General features: G+C 47.3%; 1 protein-coding gene across 1 annotated transcript in view; it reads left to right on the plus strand.

Annotated features, from left to right (window-relative positions):
- Positions 1-15,257, plus strand: part of PDGFRL (platelet derived growth factor receptor like) — a 39,131-nt gene extending 23,874 nt beyond the window's left edge. Inside the window, exons 3-6 of the mRNA XM_090258256.1 lie at positions 5,414-5,565; positions 9,547-9,840; positions 13,440-13,579; positions 14,963-15,257. Of these exons, the coding sequence (XP_090114382.1) occupies positions 5,414-5,565; positions 9,547-9,840; positions 13,440-13,579; positions 14,963-15,151 (775 nt within the window). The 3' untranslated portion in view covers positions 15,152-15,257. The remainder of the gene's footprint in view (positions 1-5,413; positions 5,566-9,546; positions 9,841-13,439; positions 13,580-14,962) is intronic.
- The last annotated feature ends 311 nt before the right edge of the window (positions 15,258-15,568 follow it).

Raw genomic sequence — 15,568 nt, forward strand, 5'->3', positions numbered from 1 at the left:
GCCCAGCTCCTTTCCTGGTAGGAATGACATCATAATACTTTTTATCACTACAGTCCTGGCAAGTACGAGGCCCAGAGAAAGTGCCAGATAAATGTGTCGTTGACTTGCTGATTTTGTCCCCTGGTGTTGAGCTCTGCAGGCCAAGACATTATGGTCTACCTGGGAGGATTTCCACTTCCTTTCTCTCTCCAGCTTTCCATATTTTATCTGCTGAATTCCAGCTCCTTCCTCACAACTGAAACTGCTCTTTTGGTGGTGGTGTGAGTATGTGTGTGTATGTGTGTGTGTGTGTGTGTGTGTGAGAGAAGGTGTGTGTCTGTGTGTGTGTGTGTGTGTGTGTGTGTGTGTGGTCATCAATCCCTCTTAAAGGCATCTGATCTTTTGAGTATCAATTTCTTGAATATTTTTGATGCTTCCCTTTCTTGATTCCTTTTCTTTCCCATTCTTTTCTCTCCCCTCTACCTACCTCTTTTTTTACGGCCCCCTAGCTTGGCTCTAGATTTTGTCCTCAATCTTATCTTGTCTTATTGCTCTATCTTGTTGACTTCATTCATTCCTTCAGCTTCCACTCTTACCTCTGTATAAATGACACCCCAAATACAAATCTAGTGCTGTTTTCATCTCTCTGGGCCAGGATTGTATTTCCAACTGCCCATAGGACACCCACACTTAAATGGTGCGCCTTGGATCACAAATCCAAAAATCGCCAAAGGTAAATCTATTATTTTGCCTACCCCAATCTCCTTTCTCTTCTCAACTACTACATTTCAGGCAGTTAAAAGCCCATTCTTTTCAACAGAAATACAAACGAAGTGGTCATTATTGATATCTCTCTCTTCCATCTCTCATATTACATCTGTCATAAATTTCCCCCAAGAAAACATTCCTTCAATTCGCTTCCGTGGCCGATTCAACAGCCAGCCTGGCCCCAGCACCTGCCCAGCATCACAGTGACAGCCTCTCAGCCTCTCCTCTTCCTCTGGCCTTCCCAGCTCCTGTTCTCTTCATGGGTGTCCCAGCTTAGGTGGCCCATCACTCCCCACCTCCAAAACTGAGGGTGGCCCCTGCTGCCTGCTGGCTGAAGCGTGCATCCTTCTTGCTGTTCTCAACCACATGCCCGTGACTTCCACCCCCCTCCCTCTGTCTCCCCCGTAATTGATGGAGTGAATCCCTGAATCGTTATTGAGTATCTTCTACCCACCATGCACTGGGGCCGTGGCAATGAACAGAGCAGACCAGGTCCCTCCCAGCCCTCATGGGGCTGGAGTTCCCTGAGCAAGGGAGCTCACTGCTTCTCAGCCCCCTTGCTCTCCACCCCCTCCCATCCCCATTGTTAAAAGTCCAGCTTGCCTCACCCCCTCCTCAAAGCTGCCCCAACATCTTCAGCCCAAAGGGTGAGTTCCTATTGTTCTTGTTGTGAGCACCCCTTTAGTCATTCTCTGATTTTTTTTCATATGTATTAGTTTTAATTCCTGACTGGATTGTAATATCCTTGAGGTCCACTGGTTTTTATTTGTGGTGCTGTTTCCGATGTTGAGAGTGCATTGTCATTGTTGAAGTGGTATTCTTAATACCTACTACTAATGTGCAATAATAGGTAATAAAGATATAATTAGGATAATACAATGAACTAGGCATGTCTAGAAGTGCTTTATATGCATGTTCTTATTGAGTGAGTATTCAGTACATACTGAATTAAGTAACCGACTCAATGTTGACCAGGGTCTCAGGGAAGCCACCCCTGCTGAGACTCAGTTTCCCCATCAGAATACTGGGAACTGGATATCTCCTTTTGAAGGTTCCAACCCTCGGTTCAATTCAATTTCAAAAAACTCATTTCTAGGAAATCCTTACTGTGGACTCCGCACAGATTTCTAGCTTGGAGACTATAAAGCAAATACGGCGCAGTCCCTGCCCTCAGAGTCTTTACCATCCACTGTAATAACAGGTAGCCCGGGGTGTCTGGGGTAAAGAATGAGGGAGCCCATTACATCACTGGGAGAAAGCAGAGAGGTTCGCTCCTCTGAGTTGATTCTAATTAGAAGGTTCCTGAAGGAGGAGAGATTTCCGTTCAGTTGAAAGGAGGCAGTAAACTGAGTGGGAGTACAGAGGCGCCGCTTGGCAGGACTGGTGTGTGTCCAAGGCAGCCCTTCAGCGGTCAGCTAGAACAGGCTGTGTTCGATACCCACTGACCAGACATTCTGCTGGCTGCTAAATTTAAAGTGGTGGCGATACTGAGGTTGCTGCTGCATACAGCTGGAGCATCTCAACTATATCCGAAAAGTAGGCAGACCTCCGAGGGGTGAAACTGTTGGGTATTTGAGATGCATCCTCAGATTAAAACCACTTATTTTGGCATCTGCACATGCTCAGCTGCGGGGGGAGTATCTGTCCCAGAATGATACATCTGGATGGATTCCTGACCCAGTTAATTGCAATGACATTAATGGTAATAAAGATTTATGCCTCTCCTCATTTCAAAATGGAACTGAAGGCGTTTGCAAATATGTTCACAGGCAACAAGAATACAAGAGTAAAACACGAGAAGGTAATTGCAGAAATAATAGGGTGAGGCAAAGTGCGGGTGCCTGGAAGCTCCAAATACTTTTGCCAGGGGCGAACTGCATAATTGGAGCTCAGCATCTCAGCAACTAATGGATTTTTTTTTTCCTAAAGGAAAGTTGTGTTTCTTTTTTTTTTTTTTAATAAATATTCTTTTAATTTTAGAACAGTTTTTGGTTTATAGAATTATTGTGCAGAGGTAGTGCAGAAGATTCCTGAATACCCTATGCTCAGTTCCCCTATTATTAACATCTTATGTTAGAGTGGTACATATGACACTCTTTCTTGTTTGTTTGCTTTTAATTTTTATAATTTTGCCTCTTATTTTTTAAGTATATTTTATTGATTGTGTTGTTACAGTAGTCCCAATTTTTTCCCCTTTTCTCCCCTCTGCCCACTACCCCCCTTCCCTCCAACAATCCCACCCCCCTTAGTTCATGTCCATGGGTCAGTCATGCATGTAAGTTCTTTGGCTTCACCCTTTCCTATATTATCCTTAACTTCCCCCTGTCTATTTTGTACCAATCGATTATGCTTCTTCCTCCCTGCACCATTTCCCCACTTCTCCCCCTTCCCCCTCCCAGCTGATAACCCTCCAAATGATCCCCATACCTATGATTCTGTTCCTGTTCTGGTTCTGGTTGGATATTTTTTTAATTTTTAAAAATTATTTAATTTTTTGGGGGGGAGACCCCCACTCTGTAACAATTTCCTCCTCTCAGACTTAAGACCCTTTATAAAGGACAATGGGTGAAGGTCTCATGCTCCTCTAACTGCTTCAAGCTGGACATGGTCATCGTCCTACCTACCCTGGGGTCCAGAAATCTCTAATAAGTGTGGGGGTGTGGAGGGGAGGGTGGCCTTCCCACATGGGGAAGGATCTTGCAGACTCCAGGTCAGTTGGCTGACACCAGGCAACAGCGTGCTCGGTTTAACAGGCTGGCATCCTTGTTGTATTAGACAGTCACTCAGGTAATGAGATCATAGGGCTGTGCCTCCTCTGCCATCTTGGATCTCCCATATGACACCCTTAATGAAGCAATACTGATACAATATTATTAAGTAAAGTTCATAGTTTATTCACACTTTTCTTTTTTTAACTAATATCCCTTTTCTTTTAAAATTGTTTTTAAAATTTTCAATTACAGTTGATATACAATATTATATATATATATTAGTTTCAGGTATATACCATAGTGATTAAACATTTATATAACTTACAAAGTGATCCCCCAATAAGTCTCATCTGACACCATAGTCATTATAATATTATAGATTACATTTCCAATGCTTTACTTTACATCCTCATGACTCTCTATAATTGGCAATTACTTCTTAATCCCTTCACGTTTTGCACCCACCCTTCCAAACCCTCCCATCTGGCAACCATCAATCTGTTCTCTGTATCTATCTGTTTATTTCTGTTTTATTTGTTTGTTTATTTTGTTTTTTTTTTTTAGATTCCACAGACAAGTGAAATCATACGGTGTTTGTCTTTTTCTGTCTTATTTACCACACTTAGCATCATACCCTCGAGGTCCTTCCTTGTCACAAATGGAAAAAACTTCATTCTTTTTTATGGCCAAGTAATATTCCACTGTAGACATGTACCACACCTTCTTTACCCAATTATCTATTGATGGACACTTAGGTTGTGTCCATACCTTGGTATTGTAAATAATGCTGCAGAGAACACAGGGATGCATGTATCTTTTCAAATCAGTGTTTTGGATTTCTTTGGATAAAATACCCAGAGGTGGTCTCATCATGGCTTCTTCTTTATATCCTTAGTTGTAGGACTTCTGTTCAGCTAGCCTCTAGGTGGTTCTCAGTGATGGTTGTTCTATAATTTAGGTGCGATTTTGATGTGGTTGTGGGATAAGGCGAACCCGCCTGCATTCACCTCCTCTTCCACGTGGACTGGACGTCTAAAGGAAAGTTTTTATTTTCATTTTGTATGTGCAATTATGTACTTATGTTTTTATTTTAATTTTTATTATTAAATTTATCAGAGTAACATTGATGAATAATATTATATAACTTTCAGGGGAATAAGATTATAATTTGATATCTGTATCTGTATCTGCTATCTGACTGTGCTCCCCATGCACAGTCTAGTTTCCTGCTGTTACCATGTATGTGACCCCTTGACTCACTTTGTCTTCCCTCACCCCATTTTCCCTCGAATAACGACCGTTCTGTTGTCTGTATCTGTTGTTCTTGTTTGTTTTGTCAGTTCTTGTTGTACTTTTTGTTTTACATTCCACAGTGAGTGAAATCACAGGGTTTTTGTCCTTTTCTGTCTGACTTATTTCACTGAGCATCATTTGAGAGACTTATACAAAATTTGTATTTTTAATACAATAATGTAGCAGCTTGAAGATGCCACACTTGTATTCAGAGACTTACCCTTGTTGATGAAAGAGACTTTGCACACTGCATAATGCTGGGTTATTTCATTGGTGTCAACTGGGGTTGCAATGAACTCATTAAAAACAAAAGCGGAACGCAAGGCACCTGCCCCAGGCTTTTTGGTCGAGTTTCTGTGGCTGCGTTGCGTTGTACCAGTGATTTACTTAAGGAAACCCCAGTTCTGAGGTCGAAGAGAATTTCCTCTCTGTAGAAAACACAGTAGTCATTTTTTAATTTCCTTTTAGGGAAGGCGTCTCTGTCTGCCTGCCCCTCCACACACACCTTTTCTCCAAACACACTTTTATTAGTTTGTGCCATTGGAGAGAGGGCGCTCTGTCCCGAGCCACCGGGGCGTTTGTCCGTGAGAACAAGGAGGCAGAGAGTGACGGCCGCCAGGCCCTGGCCCGGGTGTGTGACCTGCCTTTGCTTCTGTTGACAGCATAAAGCAGAACGAGCGCTACGGCCAGCTGACCCTGGTCAACTCCACCGCGGCTGACACTGGCGAGTTCAGCTGCTGGGGGCAGCTCTGCACCGGCTACGTCTGCAGGAAGGACGAGGCCAAGACAGGCTCCACCTACATCTTTTTCATAGGTAACAGGTTTGCTGCATTAGTGGCGCTGCTCATGTTTCTGCCTGCACGTGCCCATATTAAAGGTTCCCACTGTGTGCTGACTCTCAAATAATGAGCATCAGAGCACCCACTCTTCGCCAGGTTCTGGCCTCAATGCTTTCTATCAATTAGTTCATGTGCGTCTCTCAACAACCCTTCAGGGTAAGTACTACTATCACTTATATTTGCTTCCCAATGGAAAAGTTGAGGCTTAAAGAGATTAAATAAGTTCCCAAGGTCATACTGCAAGTAATAGCTGTCTCAGGATTTGAACCCATAACTGTCTGACTCTGGAGTTTATACCTACATTTGTCCAATATGATACCCATAGACACCTGTTGCTATTTAAATAGGAATTAATTAAAATTAAACAAAATTGAAAACTCAGTTTCTCAGTGGCACTTACCATGTTTCACATGGGGCTAGTGGCTGTCCTTGTGGACACGGTTGACAGGGAACATCTCTGTCACCACAGGAAGCTCTCTTGGACAGCATGCTGTATGTAGGATTTTAGTCACAGGCTCTGAGAATTTACAATGATCCCCTTCCGGGAGCCTCCGCAGTCAGGATGCCTGGCTACAGGTGCCTTGTGTTTGTTATGAGCACAGAGACTGAAGTTCGGGCAGGGGTGGGTGGGTGCAGGGTTCCCGGTCCCTGAGCCTAAGTGAGGTGTCTGAAAAGGTGCAGGTCAGAGTGGACTGTCTCTGACTCTGTAGTGCTTGGTACGTTTCACCAGTGGAGTTGCACTCGGGGAAGCAGGCAGCGCAGGGTGGCTCACCAGCCCCCTCCCTCTGCGGTTCCCTAAACCCAAACCTGGGGGAGGACATCCTCCGACAAGGCTCAGAGGTCAGCTTTCAGGAAGTTGACAAATGCCACCCCGCGTTGCAGCTCCTGTCTAAGGCATTTCAGGTGAAGTCAGAATGCTTTCTTAGTGTCTGGGCGGGGCTTTCAGGAGATTCGCTTACTTCCTGAATCCACCTGCCCTTCAGACCTCCGTGATTTAGGCTTGCGACTCAAACGATCCTATGCCCTTGCTTTGGCAAAATCTCATATGTAATCCCTTCCTGTCCAGATAGCTCCTCTCTGGGGAGCAGATGCATGAGCAGCGCACGCTACAATCCGGAAGGCCCATGTATCTCATTTCATTTGCACAATGGCCCCTGGGGACCAAGCAGAAACTGCCTTATTAGCTCTGTTTTAGAAATTACATTGCTAATGCCGAGACACAAAGGGCCAAGTGACCCGTTCAGTGTTTCATGGCTGACAGCGGTGGAATAGAGTCACAGCCCGTTTGCCTGACCCAGGATGCAATGTTATTACTGCCCTAACCCGTTTCTCAAACAAGGTGATTGACTGATAGGCAGACAGGCACCAGCTGGCATAACCCGGGTGGTCAGGAGAATTGCTAACAGTTGTTTACAGGCAGGTCCTCCTGATCCTCCCACTGGGATGTGCTGTGCAGAAAGCCCACGCGCCTTACTGTTAGACCCCGTGGGGAAGAAACAGTGCAGAAAACAACTAAGGCTAATAAGCGCCTGTGATTTTTAGATGAGGCCCGAAACCATATTTCAAATGACAGAATGAAGAATTTCTGCCACAGTTAGCACTCTTGTGTCTTCACCAAACATTGGTGTTTGAACTGGGAGCTTGAACTGAAGACCTCCCATTAGGGTTATGGGCTCTCTTTGGTTGTTAGAGGCAGATCTTCTTCCTCAAAGGATGGAAGCCCCTTTGGGAATCAAAGGAATGCCTCCCCCAATTAATATTTATTTCAGCATTCAAGAAACCTGGATCAAAAAGGGATGTAACCTAACGTGTTGTATCATATTCTCATTCCTCAACACAAAGTTAGGCATCCAGCTGGATTTTCAGCGTAGGGTTTAGCGATCTGTCTTTTCCGGCCTGGGTGGGTTTGCAAAGCCTAGCTGGGCTGTTAGGAGCGCTGAGCTTTCTGCTGCTGGCTTTGGGCTGCTTCAGAACATATGCGTTCCCACCGCCCACACAGGGAAGCGTCTGGCATTCATTATGTGTGTGTTTCCCAGAGTTTGATTGCCAGCACTGGGAAGCTGTGTTTTGACTGTTGTTAATTTGTGCCACTATCACGTATTATATTTACTCTTATCCAGGAGGCACTCAAAGGCGATTTGGTTTTCCCTTTCTAGCATTTTACTGAAGTATAACAAAGACAAAAATGCAAATTATAACTATACAGCTTAATAAGTTATCCTCAAGTCACACAGAGCTATACCACCAGACCCAGAAGGAGAACATTCCTGGCAATCGGCCTTTCTCATAGCAAAGGGCCTGGACGCCAGTTTTCATATGTAGCAAAACCTCCTTAATGAGCACTTCTATGAGCTGGTTATAATTTGGATTTTAGTTTATAGCCTGTTAACTTTTTTTTTTAATCTAAATTTTTATGTGTTTAGCTTTCTTAACGGAGGGCTTATTATCTGCTCAAGCAGATACAAACATTTGCAGGCAGCATATGTCACTTATAATTTTTAAAATGAACTTTAACATACTTTTTTGGGAGATGGAATGTACTGATTATAAATGAATTCTTTCTGTTAAAGCAACTGGTGTGGTCTCCTCTTTCAAAGCATGCAAAGCAGTAAGACCACATTTTTGTGTTCTGAAATTCCAATTGTTATCCTACCAGCTCTGCTTATTCGTTGTTTCCTCTACAAAACCTTACAACAAAAATTGCTTCTAAACATTACAATCATAAATTACTTAAATGTTTGTTTGTTTGTTTGCCAAAAAGATACCTTGAATACAGTCTATTTTGGATTCTTCTCTTTACAAATGGGAGGGGAGACACCCAAGGTCATACAGATTGACTCCTGGGGAGCACAGGACGGTTACGTACCTCACTGACAAGGTGTCCTTGCCTAAGCCTGAAAGTCGTCTGTCATGAAGTGGCATGAACCACTCAGCCTGCTACAAAGCCCACAAAAGATAAAGACTAGCTGAGTCATATACTCTTTCTTGACCTCAGTCAGAGTCAGGGGGGGAAGGGCTCCATGCTACTTAACATGCGCCCATCGCAAAGAACTCTTGGCTCATGGGGACAGTTGACCTTATGTCCGGAACTTCTGTCCCCAATCTAAAACATCATATGGCTATGGCACAAAGAAGGGTCATAAAAGAGAAAGCCAAGAATAAATGGTTGTTTCAGGGACACTGCAGGAAAAACATGGGAAACAACTGAACAAATGTTGGGGTATAATTAAGTTAAAAGATTCCCCTTAATGACTATACTATTCTCTCGTAAGCAGAGAAAACAAAAGATTTAATGTGCCATGCCACAAACCAACCAAAAACAAACAAACAAAAAAGACCCAATCCAGAGTCCTTTGTACTAAGGAAAGGATGGGTAAGCCAGTCCTCATTTCTGTAAGATTAAAAGACCATTTTCTAGCTCTTAGAGAACACGCGGTGATTTCAGAGGAAACAGGAGTGTAAGGAACCGGCTGGAGGTCTGCAGCCCAGGGGCAGCCCACCTGAGCTCCGCACCTGAGATTGGCAGGTTCCCCACCTGCCTCTACTTGATTCCCTTTCCACCAATCTTGGCAGAAATGAGGCCCACTGGGCTGAGCCTCTCTGAGGAGCTCCGTTATGCCGGGAAGCGCCTCCAGATGGCAGTTATGGAACCTAAGCTATGGGGACGATTTCCCCAGAGACACAGTGGATGGTCTACAGGTGTCAAAACTGCTCTTAACATAAGGAAATCAGTCTCCATCCCTGATCTAAGACCTATTTTAAAGCCGATGAGAAGTAACATCCTTCTTCTAAAGGAGGAAAATTATTTAAAAATAGCTTTTTCTATTCATAAGGACTCAGTAGTCTGAGTCTATTGCCAGGCCCCTCTCTTCTTTGTGCCCCAGAGACATGAACCCAACAAGGGCTTTTTTCCGTGTTTCTCTGGGATAAGGAAGCCTGTATCTTTTCCTTTGCAGAGAAAGGAGAACTCTTCGTACCTTCTCCCAGTTACTTCGATGTTGTCTACTTGAACCCGGACAGACAGGCTGTGGTCCCTTGTCGAGTGACCGTCCTGTCCGCCAAAGTCACTCTCCATAGGGAGTTCCCTGCCAAGGAAATCCCCGCCAATGGAACAGACATTGTTTATGACCTGAAGCGAGGCTTTGTGTATCTGCAACCTCATTCTGACCAGCAGGGGGTGGTCTACTGCAAGGCCGAGGCTGGGGGCAAGTCTCAGATCTCTGTCAAGTACCAACTCCTTTACGCAGAAGGTAAGTGTCTTTCCTACCAGGGCCTAGATTTTAGTTGCTCCCAGCTGGTCAGGAGCGGGTACTGAAGTTCCCATGTTAGATGGAAATTAGGAGGTAGAGAATGCTGTTCTTAATGGCTCCTTGACTGCACCACCATTTCTAGAATGTTCTATCTCCTTGTCTGTGACCCTGACCCAACACCCCTTGCTTGATTCCCTTTTCTCCAAATTCAGCCATCGTTCACTCTGGTATTGACTCTGTATGGCTGATCAGCAATTCTCCAAAATCCCCAGCCTCTTAGGATATTCTTTCAGACAAGAACATCCTATTTGTTTTACCCCAAATTTCGGGGCACCACCCTGCCCCCGTCTCAAGGTCAGGAGGTGGGGCCCATGTCCTCCTTGTGCCCATCCCCACTTCCTGACTCTCATTCTCTGACGCTCTCTCAGGGACCTCTGCTCCTCTTGAGACTTGTGCCTCATGGCTCTACCAGCTGTCTCACCTCCTTTCATGTCACTCCCCGAATGGGCTCACTGTCCTCCTCGTCGCCCCAGGTTCTGGATGAGGTCAGCATCCACATGGAAGCCACCTGCCTGGTTCACTGACTCCCCCCTCCACGCCAGCTGAGACACTGCTCCCTCAGTCACACTTGGACATGCCAGCAAGTGCTCTGCCCTGGCCGTCACCGACTCAGACCTGTGCCTCCAGCCCCAGCCTCAGGCCTCTTGCCCTGAACCTCACCCCCACCGCACCTTCTGCTCTCCATGGTCCCCAGTGCTCTCCCCACCTCCATCCCCCGCACCCCGCCAGCTGAGATTCCCAAAGTCATGTGGTCAGTACTCTCAGCCAGGGCCCTGGGCTCCTTACGACCCCTCTGTGGTCTCCTCTCACCTGCCCAGGAAGCACCATTGGGGAGAACGTCCCCGCACCTGTTCTCCACACCAGGGTCTGCTGGAAGAATTCATTCTCTTCTAGTTGGCCTCGCTCCTCACTTCTTGACAAAATTGAAATGTGATTGAATCTCTCCATTGAACCTGGAAACGTGTATTTTTAACATGACCATTTTAGTGGAGTTCCAATTCAGTGGGTTCACACATGAAGTACTTATTTGCCCAGGAGCTGCCATCAATCTTAATCTTGCTAACGGAAACCCGCTTTCCTAAGGGTGGTGAGGTCCCTTAATGTCATCTGAGCCCAAGTTCACATCCAGTAGGCACTTGGGGTTCATAACCTGACAGTCCTGTCTGGTTTCTAAGACTGTTCATTTAAATCCTCCACCCCACTTTGCCCAAAGCCCGTTGCTGCTCTCCCCGCCTGCATGTAGGTGACTCCAGCAGCCGGAGTGGGGGTGGGGGACACAGGCTACCTCCTCTCCCCTCCCCTCCCGGCTATGGTGCTGGCCAGAGGCAGCTGTCCCCTGATAGTAAATGCTGACCTGGCTTGATCATGAACCCCATGGGGACAGTGGCTCCCACACCTTGTCATGGATAATAAGAAACTCACCCCTAAGCCGCCCCCTCAGTGTCACCCACCCCTCTCAGATCCTGCCTCGTCCTCTTCCTCTGTACCCTCTGCCGCAGGTCTCCGCTGTCTGTGGCCGTCTCTCTGCTCCACACTGCAGAGTGGTCTCAGAATGCTGGGGCCCTGAAAACTGTGTCCCTCTGATCCCCTGACTCTGGGACACCATCCAGGTCTACCTGTCCTCCTGGCAGCCCCGCCCGCATGTCATCCCTCCCTGCCAGTGCTCTCCAGCCCAGGGCTGGTGACAGAGGGACAGGCAGCAAGCAGGTCTCTCCTGCAGAACCCATGTTACCGCCCCTTGCTGCACAAGTGATCCCCTTGAGCCTCCCTGACTTCCGGGAGAAAGCTGCCCTCGCCGGCCCCTGCAAGTGCGGAGAGCGGGTCATTGCTCTTCGTACACTGCCATCTGTCAATGCTGACTTTCTCCCTCCAAGAACTCTCATGTGGCCCTGGCAGTGGCCCACGTGTGGGGTCGTCTGTCCGGCTCCAGACACTGCTTGGGCGGCCGTGGGGCGGGATGAGTGGCCCCAGGAGGTAGCTGCTCTCTGACATGAGACGTTAAGCTCCTTGGTGCCCCTTGTTCTCTGCTGTGGGCTTGCTCACTGGAACACGAGGTCAACCCAGTGTCCCCAGATAACCCTCACAAGCCTCGGGGACCACCCTCTGCTCTTACCAGGGCCATGTCTCCTTCCCAGGGCAGCCAACAGCCCAGGAAGAGCTCCCCCACTTTCCCTGCCCCCGCTTCTGCATTTCTTCCCTCCTGTAGGCCTCACCATCCTCCTCTGAGCTCCGCCAGCTCAGCTACTGGCCGGCTTCCCCCCAACGTCTCCTCCTGCCTCGTCAGCTCTTTGTCTCCCAGCTTGCAAATGTAGGAGGCCCCTAGGCCCCTGCTTTCTCACTCCCCAGACCCCGCCCCTCCCACCCCCCCACCCCCCCCCCCGGTGGTCTCAGCCATAGCCACGCTCCGAGGCACGTCTGTCACTAATAACTCCGCAGGGAATGCACTTGGCCCAGGTCTGAGAGCGCTGGCTTCACAGATCCCGCAGCCCACCCAGTGTCTGTGCTCACTGGGTGCTCACTTCCCGCCTGGGCCCTGCCCCGAGCTCCCCTCTCCTCCCAGCCTGGTCCTTCGGCTTTGCTTGTCTCCGTGAGGGCTCTGCACTCACCAGGCGTCCACCTGACCCTCTTGTCTCCTAGTCCTTTCGACTTCTCCCATTGTCCCTTTCCTTCTGAGTGTCTTGCTTACAAGCTGTGCGCCGTGGTGCTGAGCTCTGAAGGGGGCGCAGAAACACAGGCCCCGGCCACAGGGCGCTGAGGCCATTTCTCGCCGTCCTCCTGGCAAACAGAGTTCAAGCTCACTAATGTGAGCGCCTCGCTAGCTGGTCTCCCGTGTCTGTCTTTTCTCTCTCATCTTCCCCACCGTAGCTGATCATGATGTCAATTAAAAGCACTCGGTAACTTCCCGCTTTTCTTAGAACCAAACGCAACATCTTCCATGGCGACCCAAAGGCCTCGTCTGCGCCCACGAGGCGGGGGCTTTGCCAATGGGAGTCCCGGTGGGATGGTTCAGACGTGCCTCCCACTCCTCCCTCCGTGTCTCTTAAGCTCGCCCTTGAGATTTTAGTTAAAATATTGCTTTTTAAAGGAAGTCTTTCCTGATTCTCAGAATGCGCTGTGACCTAAAGGCACCATACACAGTATACAGCATCCCTGCCACCCCCCCAAACCTTTCTCATTAAACCCACGTGTTCCTCTCTTCTGAGGATGAACAGCCACACACCCTTCTGTTCACCTCCGCCCCTGCGGTTTTCCTCTCTACATTCTCCGTGCTTCCTCCCCAAGGACCTCCGTCTCACTCAGCATTTTAGCTGGCAGCCTCCTCCTCTAATTACAGGGGCCATGGCTGGACCCGGAGAGTTCTGGGTTATGACCCCACTTGGGACCAGCAAGGCAGAGAAAGGGAGGCAGCTTCCAGGAATCTGAAAGTGGTGGGTTGGAGGGGGCCTGGGACTAACCGGGAGAGGCAGAAACGGTACATATCTGTCCAAAGAGAACTCGTGAATTTCATCCCACTTCCCCTGTCTGCTGCTTGATTCCAGTTCCCAGTGGCCCTCCATCCACAACCATCCTGGCATCCTCAAAGAAGGTCAAAAGCGGGGATGACATCAGTGTCCTCTGCACTGTCCTAGGGGAGCCTGACATTGAGGTGGAGTTCAGGTGGATCTACCCAGGGCAGAAGGTAGGCACCGTACCCCAGACTCAGCCAGTTGTTTTCATTCAGGTTCGTCTCCCCCTCCCCCACCTCCCAGGGATGAAGACCTTAACTTACGAAGCTCAGGTAATGTGTGGGACTGCTATCCCAGCCCTTGCTTGTTTTCTTTGAAGATGTTTCAGTATATTTACAGTTGGCTTTTTAATTTAATAGATGGGAAAAAGGGTGACTGTGTTCCATTAGGTAATTCACCCAGTGTACCCTCTTCAGATGTGATTTTTCTTCATAATCCTTACACAAGAAGGGACAGGGGCTTGAAAGGGACAGGAGAGGACCTCCTTCTGGTGTCCTTCTGAGTGTCTTGCTTACAAGCTGTGCCCTGTGGTGTGGAGCTCTGAGCAGACGTCCATGAAGTGGGCACAGAAACACAGGCCCTGTCCAAAAGGCATTGTGAGGCCAGAGATCATTTTAAAATAGACTTCCCATAAAAGCAACTACAGCTTATGATTTAGCCTCTGTGCGTGTTCTGCTCACTAATCTAAACAGCTTTGCTACCCACATGGAACAACCCCTTTATTGCCAGAAGAGATTTGGCCTCCTGAGACATACTCAGTCGTCAATACACTTCTGCTTAAGGGCTCTCCCTGGAGAATAGTATTTTCCACCATTCTGGCACTACGTACCTGTTTTTAAACAGCTGTCACAACAGAAGACATGAATGATTTTCAATAGCGATGTTTTTACACTATAATTATTATTTTTATGAGCAAAAGGGGGATTAATTTAGTAACATGATCATTGTTAAGCGAATCCAGAAAACACTACATTCTTATCACCAAATTTAGATGAAGCATCTCAAAAGTGACCACCTGACTTTCTAGAAATAGCGAGTCACGTCATCTAGACCATCACATGATCCATCCTTGGTACGACCGTTCTTCCACTGGAGCCTCGAGCACGTCTGACTTGCTCATAATTATCTCTCTCCCAAATCTGAACTGGGAGCTTTTATTCATTGCCACAGTGAGTGCTTTGGGCTCTTTTTGACTGTAAATTAATAAAAACCACTGAGTGAGAAGGTAAAAGTGGGCAATGTGAGAGAAGGGTGGGAAATTTTTTCCACGTTTTTATGACTAATACCAGGTCCACATCCTTGGACTTCCAAGGAATCTATCTTATATTAAGTAGGAAGTTACTGAGGAAAAGGGCAGAGAGTCAAGCAGCACCATGAAATCCCAGACTCCAGTTTAGAAAACATGCAGCCAAAAATGATCATCCGAGGTGAGAACGCCCCAGAGCCACGCACATCGAATAGCTTTTGCTGAGTGTGTGTGACAGTGATGAGTGGATGGGAGCCATTCATAGCAGCTTGTCCTTCTTGCCTCAGTCCCTGTGGGTGTCGTTAAACAGGAGGAAAGGCCCGTGACGATTCAGGACACGTGGAGGCTGATCCACAGAGGACTCGGACACACCACCAGACTCTCCCAGAGCATCTTGGCAGTTGAAGACTTGGAGACCATCGACACAGGCTATTACATTTGCACCGCCCAGAATCTCCGAGGACAGACGACAGTAGCTACCGCTGTCGAATTTTCCTGACTTGGAAAAGGAAGGACAACGAACTGCTGGGGAGCCCATTCGTGCACACAGCCAGCTTGGGGGTTCTTGCGGTGAGTCTTTGCCAGAGGCTGATGTCTGGTGCCAGACCCCATCACCTGCCTTGTAAGACCCAGACGTGCAAGCTAACAGGAAGTCATCCAGTCTAATAATAGAAGTGTAACTCCTCTGACAGAAAGCATGTTTTTTGATTGCTTACCTACGTATATGCATTTCTAGTTTTTATACCAAGAAAGCATATATGTAAACAACTTTATATAATCATTTCTATTAAAGGAGCAAGGTTTTGTAAAAAAATTTGAAAACTGGGCTAAGTGCTCATTTTTTTAGGTTGGCAGAAGGACTTGTTGGTAGTCATGTTTGGGTTAATACCTAATATTCCATTTGACTTAAGCACAG

Source organism: Furipterus horrens, unplaced genomic scaffold (assembly GCF_987537825.1).
Source record: "Furipterus horrens unplaced genomic scaffold, mFurHor1.1.pri manual_scaffold_12, whole genome shotgun sequence".
Lineage (NCBI taxonomy): Eukaryota > Metazoa > Chordata > Mammalia > Chiroptera > Furipteridae > Furipterus > Furipterus horrens.